Genomic DNA, 20,110 nt, shown 5'->3' on the forward strand with positions numbered 1-20,110 from the left:
ATCTGAAGTATTCCAGCCTTTTGCTTTTCTTTTTTTTTTAATTTAGTTTTGTCTCGTTGGGTCTTTGTTGCTGTGCGCAGGCTTTCTCTAGTTGTGGTGAGCCGGGGCTACTCTTCATTGCGATGTGCGGGCTTCTCATTGCGGTGGCTTCTCTTGTTGCGGAGCATGGGCTCTAGGCGCGCGGGCTTCAGTAGTTGTGGCACGTGGGCTCAGTAGTTGTGGCGCACAGGCTTAGTTGCTCCACGGCATGTAGGATCTTCCCGGACTAGGGCTCGAACCCATGTCCCCTGCATTGGCAGACGGATTCTTAACCACTGCACCACCAGGGAAGTCCCTTGAATTTCTGCCTTTTGGAAGATACTAACTTTGGGGAAAAATATGTTGAGATCTGCTATTTTGCATTTCTTAAATATGACTTAAGAGAAATTTGAATGTGTGGGGGAGTTTTGATTTAGAAATAAGACACTAAAATTCAACCCTGACATGCGTTCAAGCTGTGTTTATTTTTCATGATTACACATTTCGAAGTGTGATCCTATACTGATGATCTCATTTAAATAAACACAGTGAGTATTTATTTCTGGTTTGTCATTCATGCTGCATATCCAGATAACACATAGAGCTAGATTTTTCAAAATTCCCTTCTTAAAATATGACTGCACCACTTGTACATCTGGGTTTGTATCTGAATCTGAACATGCATAACAAGAACCAAATGAATGAGTGTACTTACCACCCTTCTTATTTTTTGAAACAATTTGGTCACCTGAGATAATTTTGAAGTCTTTGAAACCTGAAAAACACAATATTATATAGACAGCCCTTCTTCTTCCCCCACCCCTCCAGCTACATCCTCCTCCTTCAAAACAGACACCCATTCAATTTCATTCACATAAGTACAGCATTTAGGGTTAGAGAGAAAGGAGAATCACAAGTAAATCAATCTGTAAGTGCCATGCTAGTTTTCTTCCTTTCTTATTTAATTAAAATACGCAGATTTACCTCAAATATGTCTTCTTGTTTTTAAAAAGAACCATATTGACAAAAGCAAAAACAAATACATTACTTGGATTACTTACCTTACATGAAACCATTATTTTTGGGAACAGGAAAAGAGAGATTTGTGATCCAGGCCTGGCTATCTTTCTCTTCATTTGAATCACAGAGGATTCCTATGAACATTCAAAACTTTTTCTAGTCTTCTTCAGTAATTTCCAGTACCTAAAAGGAGGTGTGTGTAGAAAGTAAACTGCAGAGAATCAGGAGACAAATAACTGGAGAAGGGAGGATTACCATTCTAGTTAAAGAATATTTTCATCTGTGAAATTATTTCCTTTCTGCAGACATCATCAGTATGTTAAATATCAGAATTTCATGGTGGAAAATATTTTCAAAAAACATGTGCTCGCTTCGGCAGCACGTTTACTGAAAAAATATATATATTAGGCAGTTATACAAGCAAATGTACTATTGCAGTTCACAAAGTTGAACAACAGATGGCACTTCAGTTTTTCTAACTCCATTTGAAATAATCGAGGGGTTTTAATTGGATTTTTAAGCTATTCAGTAAAGTTTCTAACTTTGCTCTTCATCTGAACAGAAAGTGAAAGGCTAGCATTAGTCAGTTGGGCCTGCTCTCCCTGTTTCATACATGAGGAAATTGAGGCTTAGGGAGAGTAACTTGCCAGTGGACACAATTACTAATGCAATTGTAATTCAGACTTTGACAGTCTGGCTTCAGAGCCCTGTACTCAACCAATAATCTGCATTGTTTCCATGTCAGATATTAAGATACAAATATTGGGGCTTTTTAAATATGTCATTTCCCTTTTTCTTATTCCTTTTGATTTTTGCCCCGCTAATGTAATTAGTTGATCATGAAAAAAAAAAATGAGTACATGTACTACTCTTGACGTAAATGTAATCTTTCTGGTGTATTGTCCAGCGGTAAGCAACAAAAACTGTAAAACCTGACATTACCTTTTGATATGATCATCTCGCTTTTTGCAATACATTCTACAAATAACTTTCAAAGGAAAAGGAAAATCCAGGAATTCCTTGGTGGTCCAGTGGTTAGGGCTCTGTGCTTTCACTGCTGAGGGCCCGGGTTCCACCCCTGGTCAGGGAAGTAAGATCCCACAAGCCGCGTGGTACAGCCAAAAAAAAAAAAAAAAAAAAAAAGAAAAATCCTTTTTTTTTTTTTTTTTTTTTAATTACAAAAGTTTGCTATATATAATAGGAAAAGAACTGGGACAGTTAAACTGCAGTTTGTTGATATAAAAACCTCTCATTAAAAATGATAGCTTGTGTAAAGCAATTATACCCCAATAAAGATGTTTAAAAAAAAAAAAAAGATAGCTTGTCTCATGTATAAAATAGATAATAAGAACCTGCTGTATAAAAATAAAATTAAAAAAAATGATAGCTAGTCTCTATTCATGAAAAAAAGTATATTAACAATGCCATAAGAAAAAGGGGAAGACACAAAAGCATATGAGTAATGATGATTTATCCATAAGGGTCAGAAGTTCATAAAACAGATTAGCGGTTCAAGAATTAGGGATTGTTTGGGAAGGGAGATGGGTATGACTCTAAAGAAAGGACAGCACGAGGGAGAGCTTTGTGGTGATGGAATAGTTCTGTATCTTGATTGCAGTGATAGTTACAGGAATCTACACATGTGATAAAGTGACATAGATCTATACCCAGGCATCATTCCAACATCAGCTTCCTGGTTTTGACATTGTAATTACATAAGATATAATCATTGCAGGAAACTGGGTGAAGAATACACAGGACCTCTCTATGCTCTCTTTGCAACTTCCTACGAATCTATAATTATTTCAGAATAAAGTTTTAGAAGTTCCTAAAATCCTATAAAATAGTTGGTATACCAAGGTTAAAGGGGTGTTTGGGGTGCTTGGTTTTATGTTTTGCTTTTTGCCTTGTTTAAAAATTTTTCCCCATGTTAGAGTTGGTTGCATATACAATTATTTTAAGTGCCTGTGTATTTTCTTTATAAGTTATAGAAGCAAAAGTACCATAAATTTTGCCATGGATTTTCTACCAGCTGAATATTTTTTTGTTTTTTAGTATGGGCCCAGGGTTGTGACATCAGCACAACAGAAAGCTGGAAGAACAATCACAGCCCGGGTCACAGGGAAATGTGATTTTGCTTCAAAAAATAGAATCAGTAGCAGTTTAGCTATAATGGGAGTTTCTCCTCCCATGAGCTCCGTCGTTGTGGAAAAACATCATCCGGTCACAGTGGTGAGTCTGCATTTGATAACTTCTTGTCAAAAATTCTTTTTCCTGAGAGTTGATAGCCTAATAAACACTTAAATGACATGTTGAGGAGAAGATCAAAATCCATGATGACTGGTACTTATTCTACCTTTACTATTACAGTCTTTATATACTTATAATTATCACACCTGCTTTAAATCTACCTTTCCTATTTTAGGAAATTAATTTCAGAAACATTGTTTCTTCTCAATAGTATAAAAATTATCAAATACAATTAATCCAGTGTATTGATGGCCAAAAGGGTAAAGTATATAAATGATTTCTCATTAAAAAAAAAATGACAAAAACTGTTTACTCATTAAGTGCTGTCCATGTAGCAGATTTTTTACTCTAAGAAACACCTACTTTTATGGTTTTTAAGTTTTCCTCCTTTTTTTTATTTTTTGAAGTCTTATTTTCAAATATAATTGTCAACGTATTTCTAATTTGGAAAAAAATCAGGTTGCAATAAATTCACGTGATATAAAGTACATGGAATTTAAGCCAAAAAAAAAACCCCTGAGTTAGTGCCTCAGTTTCGCTACTTACTGCCTTTGTGATCGTATACAAATCAAGTAAATATTTGAGCCTCCATTTTTTCACGTGTAAAACGGGAGCAATAAGAGTACTTAGCTCCTAGAGTTATTGTCAGGATTCAGGATTAAATAAGATAACATGAAAATTAAATGAGCTGTATAAAGGCACTTTGTAAATTGTAAAGCCATAAGCAAATTTAACTTAATAAAAGTTACTAGAGGGCGTCCCTGGTGGCGCAGTGGTTGAGAGTCCGCCTGCCGATGCAGGGGACACGGGTTCGTGCCCCTGTCCGGGAAGATCCCACATGCTGCGGAGCGGCTGGGCCCGTGAGCCATGGCCGCTGAGCCTGTGCGTCCGGAGCCTGTGCTCCGCAACGGGAGAGGTCACAACAGTGAGAGGCCCGCGTACTGCAAAAACAACAACAAAAAAGTTACTAGAGAAGGATACATGGGATATCTCTGTGTTATTTCTTACAATCGCATATGAATCAACAATTGTCTCAAAAAGTTTAATTTCTAAAAGTTACAAGAACACATCCCTAAAGAGAAACAACGATTGATTTTAAAGAAGAATGTCCTCTATATAAATTCTGAATGTTAAGCAACATTCCTGTCTGCTTAATATGTCAAAAAGATAAAAGGAATGATTTTAAATCCTTTTCCTTCTGAACACTAGATTGTTACTAGATGATTAAGTCAAAAGAAGCTGGATTGATTGTTTAAATTTAGCTTCAGGTAAAGTGTGACCACAGTGAAGTGGCAGACTGAGATGGAGGTACCATGTCCAAACTGAACACATCGAGGGTAGAGGATCACCTTAGCCTTTATAGGTTGGACAGCCTCTGAAAGTCCTTAGATGACTTCTCCCCGTATTTTTGAAAATGTGAGATTAGGTATCAAAGATGAGAAGAAATGAACTCATTTCTATTTTTATCAGCACATATGATGTTTATAAAGGGATGGGGGAGAGAGACTGTCCGTTCATAAGGTAAGGAAGATATAAAGACAGCACATGTGTTTATTTTTAATTCAGACAACCTGTTTTTTTGCACTGATTGGAATGATATTTTACAGAATAAAAACCAAGGAACTAAGGACTTACAACCCCTGTTTCTGATATTTATCTCTCAAACTGCCCTTCGTTTATTTAGTATGTTCAGTTACTCTTCAGTAATTGGGCACGAATTCAATAGCCATAAACTGCTTCCATTGTTACCTACTTTGGATTGTGTAGCAGGTACAGTGGCAGTCCTCTGTGCTATTTTTATTTTTCATTTTATCCCAGGATCCTAAGAACTAGAACTACTAGAGACAATTACTAATAAACCATTCATCAGATTTCTGACACTTGAGCTCCATCTGCTGGATAATTGCTTGCTCCTAGTGCTACTTCATCCTGTGCCATGTTTTGTAGATCATGATGCCAGTGGTACCATGAATCTGTTTCTACAGGTTCTCTTGCCCATCATCCCTAAGGAGAAATAGCTCTTTTGTCAGGGTCAGGTTAGGTGGTTAGCAACTAAAATTTCATCTTAGTTGCAAGAATCTCTCCCATTTGTAATGGTTATCCAGTTATTTATGTACGAAGAAACATTTATATAAAACACTCTAAGAAAAGAGGTTATTTCTCCTTTTCTTTAAAGAGAAAATCTTATTAAAGCAGAATCTGACATGAGGATCTTTGTTTAAAGAGATTTCATTCATTTTTTTTTAAGCAAAAGCTGTATCGTAGAGCTTTTGAAATACACAGTGAATGTTTTGATATAATATATATAATTTTACTTCAAGTATTTTAAAGATGACTTTTCTAAGTGGAAGACCCTAATAGGAATCTACATGTACTAATGTTTGTTGGGTTAAGTTATAGACAATGAAATGATATTTAGTATGTATAATTTTATGGAATTGTTGAAGCATATTTTTGCCTTTTCAGCAAACCATTCCGCAAGCTACTGCAGCAAAATATCCCCGGACCATTCACCCTGAAAGTAGTACCTCAGCTTCCAGATCTCTCGGAACCAGATCAACTCACACCCAGTCTCTCACAAGCATTCAGTCCATAAAAGTGGTTGACTAAAATGAATATGTTCCTAGTGAGGTTGTTGAATTCTTCTGGCTTTACTAAGAATTAGAAATTTTTAGTTTTTAAAATTTCATATTCTTAGAACATCATGGATACATCATATTAATTTCCTCAAAATTACAAGAGACTTTTTCAAGCTGTACCATCCTTTGTAACTATATGTAGGATTATTTTAATGTGATTTTTTATTTAAGCAATTAAGTAAAACTTTTTTAAATTAAAAAAGAAACTAGCCTTAATTTTTTTAATAGGTTCAACCTGTGACCGATTATATCATCAAAGTATATAAATCCTGTTTTTGCAGTGTTATTTCCAAAAGGCTAAATCATTTGCAATGTTACCAAGTAAACTTTGAGAGAGAACTTTACTAAAAAAATTATTTAAACTAATAGAAACTAAGGTATTTTTATTTGAAAATTAAAAAAATAAAAGCCCAGAGTAATATCACAAAGTTTTTTTGTGACTTTAATATATTAGTCCTCATTTTTTGGGGGCTCTAACAATTAAAAATAGGGGGGGAAATAGCAATACGTATGAATAGTTTTTAATGTTAAAAGGGAAGAAATATTTTACTAGCACAATAACAGAGTTACAGAAACATCAGAAAGAAATTTCCTACTGGGACTTCCCTGGTGGTCCAGTGGTGGCTCTAGAAGCCACCACAATGAGAAGCCCGCACACCACAACGAAGAGAACAGCCCTTGCTCGCCGCAACTAGAGAGAGCCTGTGCGCAGCAACGAAGACCCAATGCAGCCAAAAATAAATAAATAAAATAAATTTAAATCACAGATCAATAGGTTTTTTTTTAAAAAAAAGATTATTGTAAGCATCTTTTAAAGCTTTATCTAAACTCTAGAAATTGTATATTGTCTACAGCACCAAGTAATTAGTGTTAGCCTAATTCAACTTAACTTCTTCCAATGCAGGGGGTGTGGGTTCAATCCCTGGTTGGGAAGCTAAGATCCCACATGCCTCGTGGCCAAAAAACCAAAACAGAAAACAGAAGCAATATTGTAACAAATTCAATAAAGAAAGACCTTAAGAATGGTTCACATCAAAAAAAATCTTTAAAAAAAAAAAGAAATTTCCTGTTAGGATGATCCTATTTCAAATGTTCTTTCTTACCTTTTTGAAACTCTATAGCATTGAACCTTTTTTTGCTCTAACATCCAAACATTGTCCTGTGATGGTACAGCCCTGGACAATTCAGCAATTCAGGCCTTCCAGGCCTGGCAGACACTTTTTAATGCCTGGCCAATAGGAAGAAACCATCTGGGCAAACAGATTTAGGAGAACAAGACCAGGCTTCTAATGCTTTTATTGCTGGCTGACTGTGTTATCTAGGGCCAGACACTTAAATTAATCTCAGGGTCCTCATCTGTGAAATAATGAGATCTACCTACCCTACCTATTTTCCAAAGTACTTATGGCTCACATAAAAATGAGTGGATTCTGAGGAACTTGTGAACAGCCTCAGTTTCCATATCTTTAACAGAAGTGGATGGTTTCAGCCTCTTTCAGTCTGAACATGACCTAGCCCTGTGCTCTAACTTTACTATTGGAAATAGTTTTTCTTATTGCCTCATGTTGTAATAGGACATGAGAGAATAAATGTGAGACTGGCAAATATCCCATTTTCTAAAGGACACACCAAGGCTTTTTTGAACTATAAAAGTATCTGGCTGTGTCTTAAAGAGTATTAGATCCTTCTTATGCAGTGCTTCTTTTGGATTGTGGCCAGCTACCACTGGTGGCAAATAGCTCTTCTTGGGTTTCAATAAGCACAAATCAACAGCACTTCATCTCCTGCTGCCCGTACCACGGGCATGCTCCTCCCCAGAGCTTCCCTGTCCACTCAGAGAGTTGAGATACCGGCAGGCTCCACTCATATGCAGCCTGGAATTAACATTCCATTGGGGTAAACAGATCAATTCTTACTTTCTCCCCATATGAATTGTCCTCAGATGCATTAGTCCATTCTTGAGGTCAAATAATCAGTTGTTCCTGATACCAAGTGTTGGCCAATTTGGTAAATCATGCTGGTCTTGGCTCTCCCTTCCCCATCTCACTTCCTTTTTCCTTCACTCCTGCTTCCTTGGATCTACACTCCTGAAAAAAGCAGTTGCTCATAAACTTTGGTCTTGGGCTCTGCTTTTTAAGGAACTTACATGACAACAGGGAATGGTTTTCAGTAAGCAGCTTCCCTGGTGGCGCATTGGTTAAGAGTCCACCTGCCAATGCAGGGGACACGGGTTCAAGCCCTGGTGTGGGAAGATCTCACATGCCACGGAGCAACTAAGCCTGTACGCCACAACTACTGAGCCTGGGCTCTAGAAGCCACCACAATGAGAGGCCTGCACACCACAACGAAGAGAACAGCCCCCGCTCGCCGCAACTAGAGAGAGCCCATGCATAGCAACGAAGACCCAATGCAGCCAAAAATAAATAAAATAAATTTAAATCACAGATCAATAGGTTTTTAAAAAAAAAAGAATATTGTAAGCATCTTTTAAAGCTTTATCTAAACTCTAGAAATTGTATATTGTCTATAGCACCAAGTAATCAGTGTTAGCCTAATTCAACTTAAATTTAACAATTAAAACACTTAAACAGTAAAAGTATGTATTCATATTTGTTTATTATTGCATAAAGAGGTTACCCAGATTTTGAAGCAAGGTCAGTGGAAACGCCATACTGAAGAACAGGTGGGGACAATGCTTTTCACTAAATACCTTTCTAAAAACTTTTTATAATCATGTGAACATATTACCTGTTTTAAAATTAAGCTTACCATTTACAATCAGCATGAGATGAAGATACAGAACTATAAATTCATGATATAATAAATGGACTGAAATTGCTCGTGATTTTATTTCTGGGCTTATAGACTTAGAGTCAGAATTTGATAATGGAGAGCCTTAAATTATAATGAACAGGTGCATATAAGCTGATAGAAATTGATACTTGATTTCATATTTCAGAATTTTCTCAGATTACAAAAATAATGTGTGGTTAATATTTAAAAATATATTGGAAAGTACCAAAAGTACAAAGATAATGAAAATCACCTGTAATTACATCACCAAGAGATTAAAAAACATTGGTGCATACACCTCTGGTCTTTTCTTAAGTGATATATTACACATAGGTGTTATTTAAAGCCAACAGTAACTGAATTTCCAAAGCAAGTTTCTCTTATGAAACAAATAACGGTTAATGATTTAAATACTATGGATATGAGGTTAGGCATTTCATCGATATTCTCCCTTCATCATCACCTCAATATTATAGAAGAGATAGACCTCTTTCCCCCATCCTATAGAGAAGGAAACTAAAGATCTGAGAACTTGAATGTTAGCATGCCCAAAGCTCACAGCTAATAAACGGCAAAACCATGATTCAAAACCATGTCTGTCTATTCTTAAAACCCTGGGTTTTTTCATTTACCATAATGTTCCCACCATCATAATTTTTTAAAACATGATATACAAAATCCTAGGTTATTCTGTCACTAGATATGTTACCACATATTATGTTGCATCAAATGACAGAAATGGGAAAAATCATACACAACTTGCCTTAAGCAAAACCAAAAAAATTGACTTTTCAGTGGTTGGAAAGTGTAATACCATTTTTTCATCTGTTAGAGAATCCTGTCACTGCCATCTTCACGGTTGAAAAGAAAATCAATACTACTGCTGGAAGAACTTTACGCCATTTGAAGAACTGAATTTAAGAGGGCTGAATACTGAATGGAAACTCATTTAAATACAATTTCTTTAGGCATTTATGAAACTGCACATTTCTTGGGCCTTGAGTCAGTTTCACTTTTAAATTGACCCAATCTTTTCTGGAAAAAATGATAACAAGATTAATAGCTAATATTTATTAAGCACTTGGCTACATGTCAGGCACTATGAGTCCCACAACAGCCCTCTGACACAGACACTTTTCTAGTTAAAAACTGAGAATGCCGGCAGAGTGATTTCTGTACAGAACTTGCTCAAAATCATAGCCCATTATTTGTTGGAGTTCAGCCATAAGCTCACACAGTCTCGCTCCGGAGTACATGCCCTCACCCACTGCAGTGGACTGCCTCTCAGTCTTCCCTGGGAGTTCTTGTGGACACTATTTCATAGAAGTGAATAAGTTCAAAATTGAGGGAACAAACCCAGAGCTAGGAGGATAATGTCATGGAAGGTAGGCATAATCCATGCGCACTATTCCTCGTACCTACCACTGCTTGAAACTGAATATTGGATCCGTGATGTGATGTGCATTTATGTTCTCAGTTTCAGGTAAAACTGCACCAGCGAAAATAATGGTGATAAGTTTTCAAAGCATCTTCCCTGACAGTATGGTCTTTGGCAGAGTGATTTTTAGCAGTAATCCCCGCTGGCAAAATAATTGCCTGTCTGCTCTTTTCTCTCAGCGTAGAAGTAACTTTTTCAAACATACTAACTCGCAGAGTTCCCAAGAGGAACAGGCATGTTGAGCAAGACAATTCTTAGTTGTAGAGCACCGTCCTGTAAGATGGTTCAGCACTCCTGCTGCCCTCCTCCCACCCACACCCCTCCCACACATGCACACGCACAAAAGTACTCCTGCACTTTTCAAATGCCCAGCAGGGGAATGACACTGAGAACCACCAGGCTAACAACGGGACCAGTGCTGATTAAGTCACCAAAGGAGAAGCTGCATGTTCTGACACCAAGCTGGGACTGCTGTGGCTCAGGGAGGTACTTGTGCTGACCGTCCCCTACCATTTTAAGAGAGCAGGAGTTCCTATCTGTTGAAAACCGTAACTCACCAGCTAGTTCTGTAACTCACGAGCTAGTTCTGAAAACTGCAACTCACCAGCGGGAGTTCCTATCTGTTGAAAACTGTAACTCACCCACGCACACCAGCTCTTCGTACAGGGGCTTGACCGGCGTGGCCTGTGTCACCAGGGCCCCGTGGCCGTGTTCACGGAAGCTCTCCTCTCCCGTGGCAAGCACGAAGGGCAGATGCTGACACCTCCTTACTGTGAACTCAGTTCTAACACAAGTTCCATATGACTGTGGTTGCATGTTCATTCCTCCTCTGGCAGCTGTGAGATAAGAAGCCCAGTGAATGAAAGCCCTTCCAGTCGCCTCACTGGTACTTCTAGGGGGACCAGAGTTTGGAGTCTCTCAGCACTTGCCACGCACCTGCTGTGCTTAACACAGATGAAAGCTGAGGATGAGAGAAGGGAGGGACAATCTTAAAGAGATGTGGAGCTTTTCTTCAACGTTCAGGTGGCACTGCTAGAGGCTAGCACTTCCCAAACTTAAGATGCGCAATTCACCTGAGGGTCTTGTTAGAGTGAAGATGCTGGTTCAGTCAGTCTGGGGTGAGGATCTGCAGGTGAGTAAGCTCCCAGGTCCTGCTGCTGCTGCCGCCCGTGAACCACACCCTAAGCACCCAGCACGCACCCACCTGCCAGTCCAGCTTCCAGGAAACTCCTCTGGTAGAAGTCTGCAACCCCCGGCCAGGCCAGGGCTCTTCACTGGGCAGATCTCACTAGACGCCTAACCCCTGAGAGGTGTTCAGGGAAGTGCTGGGATACGGAGATGGGAACCGTGGTCACTCGCGGCTGGAGGTCACAGTTACAAACCCGTGCCAGGTTCCTAGCTCTGCCAGATGCCGAGATGAGGAGGGCCTCAGCTCTGGGGAGGAAATCCGCTGCACAGACTGTTAGAGGGGCAGGCGTTTCAGGGAGAACAAACTATATGCATGAAGAATGTACTCCTAGGACTTCCCTCGTGGTCCAGTGGTTAAGACTCTGCGCTCCCAGTGCAGGGGGCCTAGGTTCGACCCCTGGTCAGGGAACTAGATCCCACAAGCTGCAACTAAAGAGCCCACATGCCACAACTAAATAGCCTGCACTTGGCCACAGAGATCCCGCATGCAGCAACAAAGACCCGGCGCAGCCGAATAAATAAATAAATTAAAAAAGAAAAAGTGCTCCTAGGTGAATCCAGTTCCTTTCCTAAATCTTGCCGCTGCCAGACTAATTTTTCTTAAATACCGTCATCAACGTGTCATTCCTTTGCTCAAAAGCCCACCAACTCCATTGTGCCAGTAGCATAACCCAGGGTTACAATGTAATTGGATTGTGAATGTTACTATTATCATGCCAACTAGATTATCAATTCCATTAAACATGCACCATGGCTTACAGAGCTGATGTATGCTTCCCCTGGCACAGCTAAACACACTCTAGGCACTCAGTAATGTGTGAATGAAACACATCAAAACTCCCCTTATCCTGATGGCAAGTACTCTGAAAGCACACTACATTTCCAAATCAATTTTTTAGGTCAAGAGAAATTTCCAGAAGGCAACTCCATTTTCCTAAAGACTTCACAGAACACTATGTGCCTAATTAGCAACAAGGAGAAATCTTAACAATACAAAAGAAATCTTTTTAGAAACTGTAGTCAATAGTCAACATTTTCAATGCATTATCTTCCATTTTTTCATGTGAAAATGTATCCTTAGAATTAGCAATAAAAGTGTCATAATTTACTTGTGTGCCCATGTGCCCATGGGCTGTGGTTCTGCTATCCCCAATCCCCAGCAATCAATAATGCGATCACCCCCTGCGCATGGGACTCGTTCACATCTCATGACAGCCATGTAAGGACAGTGCTCTGAATAAAAAGTTTTGCCAAGAAAAGTCTTTGCTTCTTTGTTTTTAAAGCTAATTAGTTGATAATGCAAACAAGCTTTCTGTATTTCCTAGGTTTGGGTCAAATCATAAAAAAGCAAAGCTAAGGACTCCGACCTCACTAATTCTGACATCTGGAGTCTGGCTGAAATGATTCCATGGCTTGGAATCCTCTAACCAAGAGAGCCATGGGTCTCTATCCCACACATCTCTCATGGGACACCTGGTCTCACCAAGGCCATGACCTACAAGAACCCCTTGCCCCAGGCCTGGTTTAAGGGATTCCTTCCTGGTGTGGAAGCCCTAAATAGTTAGCCTGTTGTTAGGGAATGAATCCATTCACCCCAGGATGATCTCAAGGAACTCCAGAAATCAGGTGGCTTCCCAGTGACAAGCCAACTGTTAAATCCTTGCTTCCTTCGTGCCCAATTCAGTTGGGAACCTTAATTTCCTTCTAGGCTAAATGCCACCTTTTCAATATGGCTCAATAAAAAGTAATCATCCTTTGCAAACTTCAATCTACTGCAGATTCCCATGAGTACTAGCAGTCTGCAAGGTTCCCAATCACCTCTGTGGTCCTAAGCTAACTGTCCCCACTCCTGGGCCCCTGCAATCTGTTGCTTATCAAGAGCACTGGACACCCACTTGGAAGATGGGCACCAGTAAGGATGGCTCTTCCTAATACTGAATGCCTCCTGCCCACATCTCCTGGGACATGCTGACCTGACCACTGCTCCTCGATGGCTCTGATCCGGGCGTCTGTAAAGTTCCACAAACGGGCTAGCCTCTGGCACTCGTTGGTCTTCAGCTGACGGTCAGCCAGGTGCCAGAGGAGACTGAGAATGTGCCTGGTCTCCTGACTGTGATCTTGCTTGAACGTCAGAGTAAAGCTGGTTGATGGGTCCTTGATGTTCTCACCATGCTCCTAGATTGAAGGTAATTGTATCAGATGAATTCAGACATTTTCTGCTGATTGCCTTATTTCAGAGTACATACGTATATATTTTTTCAGATGTAACCCATAGAGTGGTAACTGAGACTATGTTTTCAATATTAAGCATAACTGGATCATTTTTTTGCCATCCAAGATAGAGACAAATGTCCGAAATAGAAAGCTGGAGTCTGGAGTTCCCTGGTGGTGCAGTGGTTAAGAATCCACCTGCCAATGCAGGGGACACGGGTTCGAGCCCTGGTCTGGGAAGATCCCACACGCCGCGGAACAACTAAGCCCGTGGGCCACAACTACTGAGCCTACGCTCTAGAGCCCATGAGCCACAACTATTGAGCCCACGTGCCTAGAGCTTGTGCTCCGCAACAAGAGAAGCCACCGCAATGAGAAGCCCGTGCACCGCAACAAAGAGTAGCCTCTGCTCACCGCAACTAGAAAAAGCCCCTGCACAGCAATGAAGATCCAATGCAGCCAATAAATAGATTAATTAATTAAAAAAAAAAAAGCTGGCGTCTGTCTGACACAGGAAGCGTGAGGGATTTTGCCATGCTGTATCGCATGCCTCTATCCCAGCCTGCTTACCACCCCAAAAGAAAACAGAGGGGGTATGCTGACTACAGAAATGTCACAAAAACAAATGTATCTTTAAAGGCGTTACTTTCAACCATATCCCTTTTTCTTCTTTGGGGTGTTCGATTTTCTCACATCAAAGTTTCAGTGGGGCCCAGATTGGATATATTCTTGATAAGACCCCATAGCTGATCCCTCCATTCATCCTGCTCTCTGGTGACTGGGAGGAAAGCAAATGAGCATCCTAACTCTGGGGGCTGAGGAGTGGAGGACACAAGGCTCCATTATCATTTTGTATTACAGCCCTGCAGCCAGGCTCAGCCCAGTAGCACCGTGCCCGGATTGATTCTTGCTTTCTGATCTGTCAAAGATTCCTTTCGTCCCTTTTTAAGAATCCACCAAAAAACCCCACGAAAAACAAAAAAGAATCCACCAGAGTGCTATAGAATCCAACCAAAACAACTGGAGAAAATCTCAAAGTGAAAGCAGGGGTCATGGTTTCCTATGGCTGCCCCTGTCACACACATGCCAGCAGGGCTCCAGACAAGCCTTCCTCTGGAGAGTGGGAATAAGGGACACGCAGGACACAGAGCCCACCAAGAGGTTTGGGACTTCCTATCTATTCTCCTTTCCTCTTTTACATATAGTGAATTTTGTCTTTATCTTTCATTTAAATAAAAGTGAGTCAGTGAAAGATACTCTGAACAGCCATACAGGAGTCAATGCTGGGGCAGGAAGTGGACTAAAGGGATATGGGGACCTGGTTTTTGAACCCTATGAGAAGAACGTGGTGAGGCTGGTGCCCCAGCCACCAGCATGGACCAGCCTGCACCCACACAGCATCAGTGACCTCCTCTGGAAGGCCTACAGACTCCTGGGAAACTTGGCCAAGGAGAACAGCAAGACCGTTCTCTGATATCTGGACTTTGTGAACAGAAGTTGGAATAGGAATGGGAGGAGTTAATTTCCCATAATTTTTTCAGGGTCTTTTTTTTTTTTAACACTTTTTTAAAATTAATTAATTTATTTTTTGGCTGCGTTAGGTCTTCGTTACTGTGCACGAGCTTACTCTAGTTGCGATGAGCGGGGTCTACTCTTTGTTGCGGAGCACAGGCTGCAGGCACACGGGCTTCAGTAGTTGTGGCACGTGGGCTCAGTAGTTGTGGCTCACAGGCTCTAGAGCACAGGCTCAGTAGTTGTGGCCCATGGGCTTAGCTGCTCCGCGACATGTGGGATCTTCCCGGATCAGGACTCGAACCCGTGTCCCCTGCACTGGCAGGCAGATGCTTAACCACTGCACCACCAGGGAAGTCCCTTTCAGGGTCTTCTTCACCCCAGCCTTGCTCTACTCCCACAGTGCCTGGCTCCCAGGAAATCCTAAAAGAGGTAAGGCTGAGGGTGGGAGATCCAGAAACTTAGGAGCTGTGGGCACTGCCCTTTTTCCTTTTCTCCTCGTTCCATCTCCTGAAAATGTTAAATCCAAGAAGATCAAAACCCCAAGCACCACCAATTAAAGGGAAGACTACAAAATGCCTCTGCTTTCAACTCCGCATTACAGCATTTTTATTTCTTTGAGAAACATGCCTGCTTTGTGCGTTCCAGGATTGGGCTGGGCAGTCCTTCAGGCTTCCACAGAAAGGGCCAGGGATTTGGAAAGCCCAGGTCCTTTTCAACAGTCAGTGGAAGCATTAATAACTTGTCTGCAAAGCACTGAACTATTTGCAGGAATAACATAAGCCAGAACTGGAGGAAACTGAAATAGCATAAGCCACGATTTTAGGAAGCCCCCATCTACCTCTGAACCATTGAATTTATTTTTTTAATATAAATTTACTTATTTTATTATTTATTTATCTGTTTATTTATTTGGGCTGCGAGCTGTGGGCACTGCCCTTTTTCCTTTTCTCCTCGTTTTCCTTTTCTCCTCGTTTCCTTTTCTCCTCGTTTATTTTATTTGGGTCTTTCGTTGCTGTGCACCGGCTTTCTCTAGTTGCGTCGAGCAGGGGCTACTCTTTGTTGCGGTGCGTGGGCTTCTCATTGCAGTGGCTTCTCTTGTTGCGGAGCACGGGCTCTAGGCACATGGGCTTCAGTAGTTGTGGCTCGCTGGCTCTAGAGCACAGGCTCAGTAGTTGTGGTGCACGGGCTTAGTTGCTCCGCAGCATGTGGGATCTTCCCGGACCAGGGCTGGAACCCGTGTCCCCTGCATTGGCAGGCGGATTCTTTACCACTGCGCTACCAAGGAAGCAAGCCCTGAACCATTGAATTTAATGATAGATGATTAGGTGGTTAGGTAAATGGGTAAATGGATATGTGAGAGGAAATTCCAATCATCTTTTTAATCTTTTCATTGGGAACCATTTTATATTAGGCCAAGATATAAACTTGTTTAATAACAAAGGGAATTTTAAATAATAAATAACAATAAATATATTTGGTTAAAAAAATTTTTTAAGGCTCTATATGAAAAAAACAAGTCTTCTTCCCACTCCAGACCTCAGGGTCCCAGTTGTCACCAGGGTTAACAAGCCTTAGCATTTCTGGGGGTCTACTTCAGCTATATGTATGCATTATTTATGATTTTCAAAGTTCATCCAACTCTCACACCTTAAGACTTGTTAGGAAAGAGGGCTTATTCATCTGGTGGAAAAAATAATTTATTCTCATCTAGGAAAAAGAATCTAAAAATGTTAAGAGGAATTAAAAATAGAACCAATGAATATTCCTATTTTTAAAGAAAATGTGGAAACAAAGACAGAACTTGGGAAAGTCATCCTCAATAAAATACAGTGATGATCTAAGAAAACGAGAATGAGGCTAGGACAAAGAGGAAGAGGAAAAAGGAGACTAGAAATCAGAGGAGGAAGGAGAGCGATTAAACAGAATTCTAATTGTCAGATGTTATTTTGTTTTGTTTTGTCCTACAGGCAAATAAGAAAAGTCGGGGGAGGATAGTGTGGCCTTTAAACTGATCCCCATATACCAGGACTACTGAGCCAATTAGACAGTACTGCGGGGGCTTCCCTGGTGGCGCAGTGGTTGAGAGTCTGCCTGCCGATGCAGGGGACACGGGTTCATGCCCCGGTCCGGGAAGATCCCACATGCCGCAAAGCGGCTGGGCCGGTGAGCCATGGCCGCTAAGCCCGCGCGTCCGGAGCCTGTGCTCCGCAACCGGAGAGGCCACAACAGTGAGAGGCCCGCGTACCGCAAACAAACAAACAATAAAAACCAAAATAAACAGTATTGCATTGCGAGCAAGGAGGCAAATCAATGCCCCTTAAGGATTTAAGGGACATTTCTCAGGATTGGCAAATTAGACATCAGTCTGGGCTTAAGGCTCCTCAGGGGTAGACGTGTGAGGGATAGGACCTCAATTCTGGCTCCAGCCTGTTGGACCAGAGTGGACATTCAGTCTAGGATGGCAGCAGAGGGTGGTGTCTGGTGATGAAATTCCTGCCCAAGGACATAGACTTGAATCTTGGAGGGGAGGGCATTCTACTGAGAAGCTGCGTGAGTGGCAGCTATCAGAGGCAGTACTGATGAAAGAAGATGGAAGGAATGTCTTGGAAACAAGCTTTTGTTTTCTGAAGATGAATAAGGTTTTCGTGACCATCGGAGAATACTTGAGTGCTGAGTAGCCGGCACAGCGGTATGTGGAAAACTGCAAAACCCTAAATATGAACTTCCTTACCACTCAGTAGAATGCGAGTCTGGGAGCTTCCAGAAGGGACCATAGCCAGAGACTCCGTGACAGCAGGCACAACCAGCAGCCAACCACCCGGAGCATGCATGCCAGGCTCCTTAGAGCCAACGTGCACTGGCCTGCTTGGCCCAGTGGAGCTCTACACACTTCAGTTCCAACCACTGGTGCTGACAAAGGATGGAGAGGAAGAGAGGCAGCTGTTCACGCCGCAAATTGGACAGCACAGGACAGAAGGGACAGCTATAACACACTAACCAGGGCCCTCCCCACTAGAGCGGAAAAAAGAATTACACAGACCCCAGCCTGCCCTGTAAGAAGAGGGGGCTGCAGAAGAGGCCCTCACCGAGCTGAATTCGGCTTTCCTTACCTCTCTCCAGGCGTAGCACCTCTCGGCTTCAATGAGTGTGCCCACGAGGAGGCTGCAGTTGCTCCTGGCGGCCACGGCCAGGGCAGGCTTCCCTTGCTAAAAAGTCAAAAATCAAAGAGTCAGGCAATGCGGCCTACTGGTTAGGAGCTCTCGCTTTGGAGCAAGGGGGCCTGGATTCAAATCCTGATCCTACTGCTTCCTTGCAGGGCAAATTTGGGCCAGTCCTCAGCTTCCCTAGGTCTCAATAACTACCCCTCTGAGTAGTGGTGAGGGGCAAGTGCGATAACTCGTATAGGGTCCTTAGGACTGTGTGTGGCACAGTCTAGGGCTGTGTGTGGTAATCGTCTAAGAGATGCTAGATATTGATAGTGTCAGGTGCTGTGTCAATGGGGCAGGGGGAAGGATTTGGGCTTAGGGACCCAACATCAACAGGTAACGTTCTACACTTGCCCTATCAATGAGAACCCAAGCATTTCTCCAAGACCGGCAGTGGTCTCCCTGGCTCACTGCACTGTGAAGTCCTCAGCAAATAACGTAATCATACGATTTTCTCCTCCAGAGTCTGACTCCGCCTGTGGCAGAGGCTTTAGTCAGTGTCCCATGCCCCACCCACCACAAATAACGTTTTTCTTCTAAAAGAGACCTCCTGATTTTAGCTGGGCACTTGGCCACCCCGAACATTTCCTAGTCTCCCTTACCCTTGGGTATGTGAACTAAGTTCTGGCCAATGGTATGTAAATGGAAGCAGTATATGCAACTTCTGGGAAGTTTCTTTAAAAGAGATTTCAAAGTTTCCTCCTCCCCCAGTGGAATGCTGGCATGACGGTAGGAGCCTGAACAGCCACTTTAGATCAGGAGGCGAAAGCCATGTGTTGAGGAGGGCAGAGTAATAAAACAGAAAAGGGATGGATCTCATGCAGAATACAATCAATAATAGTAACACTACATAATACAGAATTCAGCTCACGGGCCTCCTATGCATAATTTTTTCCTATTATATCATACCACCTCTAACCAAAGATGAGGGGTTGGGGTTGGAATCTTAACCAAATGGAATGAGCAATAAAGGCTGTTCTAGACATAATTTGGAGCATGAATGGCCTGGCACCCATATGGTACCTTATACAAGTTACAAATGACGTACCTTGGTCAAGATGGATATAGTTCAAAGCTACAGCATACAGCTTTGCAAGCAGTGTCCCCTAGATTTTGTGCAGAACACAAGCTATACATCTACACTTTTTTCCCAAGCAAAAGATGGTGGTCCCTCATTTGTTTTCCAAATGACCCATGAAAAATCTGCTCAGGGATCCTGAAGATAATTTAAATGAATGGTCAGAAGTAACCTCGGAAGAAGTTCCAACCTGAGAAACCCATGTTTCTATGCTTAGAGATCCAGAAACTTATCCTGATAATTCTCTCACAAGGCTGAGTATTTGTGAAATGCAACTGCCACCAAGTCAAATGATTTGTCTGCTGTCCCGGAACTGAGACCCAGGTGAGCCTGAAAATTAGAGCTGAAAGTAATCAGCGTCCAATCAAAAGAGACAGTAATGAAATTAGGAAGAACTGCATTTTGCAGGCATTTAGCAAGCCTCTAATTGTATGCTATCCAAATTCTGGCTTGTAAAGCCATCTGAATCACCATAATTAGCCTATTTTGGGAAGGCAGCATTCTGGGAGCCAGAGGTTTCAAGCTCATAGGAAAACCTTCACAGGGAGTATAGCTGGAGTAGAAATCCAAATACTTGTGCTGTTGAGGGCGGGTGGCCCTCGGAGAGCTTTGTGACGCCACAGGCTGAGAGGACAGGGAAAGTCAACTTTATACCAAAACTTGGCTCCTTTTTTTCCATCCAGAGCAGACCTTAATTCAGTCCTAGAAACAGTCACTTGTCTTTGGTAAAAATTGTGGGAACAGGCAGAAAAGA

The 20,110-nt window shown here is 41.7% G+C and overlaps 2 protein-coding genes across 2 annotated transcripts in view; one reads left to right on the top strand and one right to left on the bottom strand.

The window, feature by feature from the left end:
• The window catches only part of POC5 (POC5 centriolar protein), a gene marked incomplete at its 3' end in the record, with an annotated part of 33,213 nt that extends 27,315 nt beyond the window's left edge, over positions 1 to 5,898 (top strand). The window contains exons 11-12 of the mRNA XM_082836073.1: positions 3,094 to 3,270; positions 5,755 to 5,898. Of these exons, the coding sequence (XP_082692199.1) occupies positions 3,094 to 3,270; positions 5,755 to 5,898 (321 nt within the window). The remainder of the gene's footprint in view (positions 1 to 3,093; positions 3,271 to 5,754) is intronic.
• A 7,281-nt stretch (positions 5,899 to 13,179) lies between these two features.
• Positions 13,180 to 20,110, bottom strand: part of ANKDD1B (ankyrin repeat and death domain containing 1B) — a gene marked incomplete at both ends in the record, with an annotated part of 56,176 nt that continues 49,245 nt past the window's right edge. The window contains 2 exon segments of the mRNA XM_082835056.1: positions 13,180 to 13,521; positions 18,183 to 18,278. Of these exon segments, the coding sequence (XP_082691182.1) occupies positions 13,180 to 13,521; positions 18,183 to 18,278 (438 nt within the window).

The sequence above is a fragment of the Leucopleurus acutus genome (assembly GCF_964270905.1).
Source record: "Leucopleurus acutus genome assembly, chromosome: 3".
In the NCBI taxonomy this organism is placed as follows: Eukaryota; Metazoa; Chordata; class Mammalia; order Artiodactyla; family Delphinidae; genus Leucopleurus; species Leucopleurus acutus.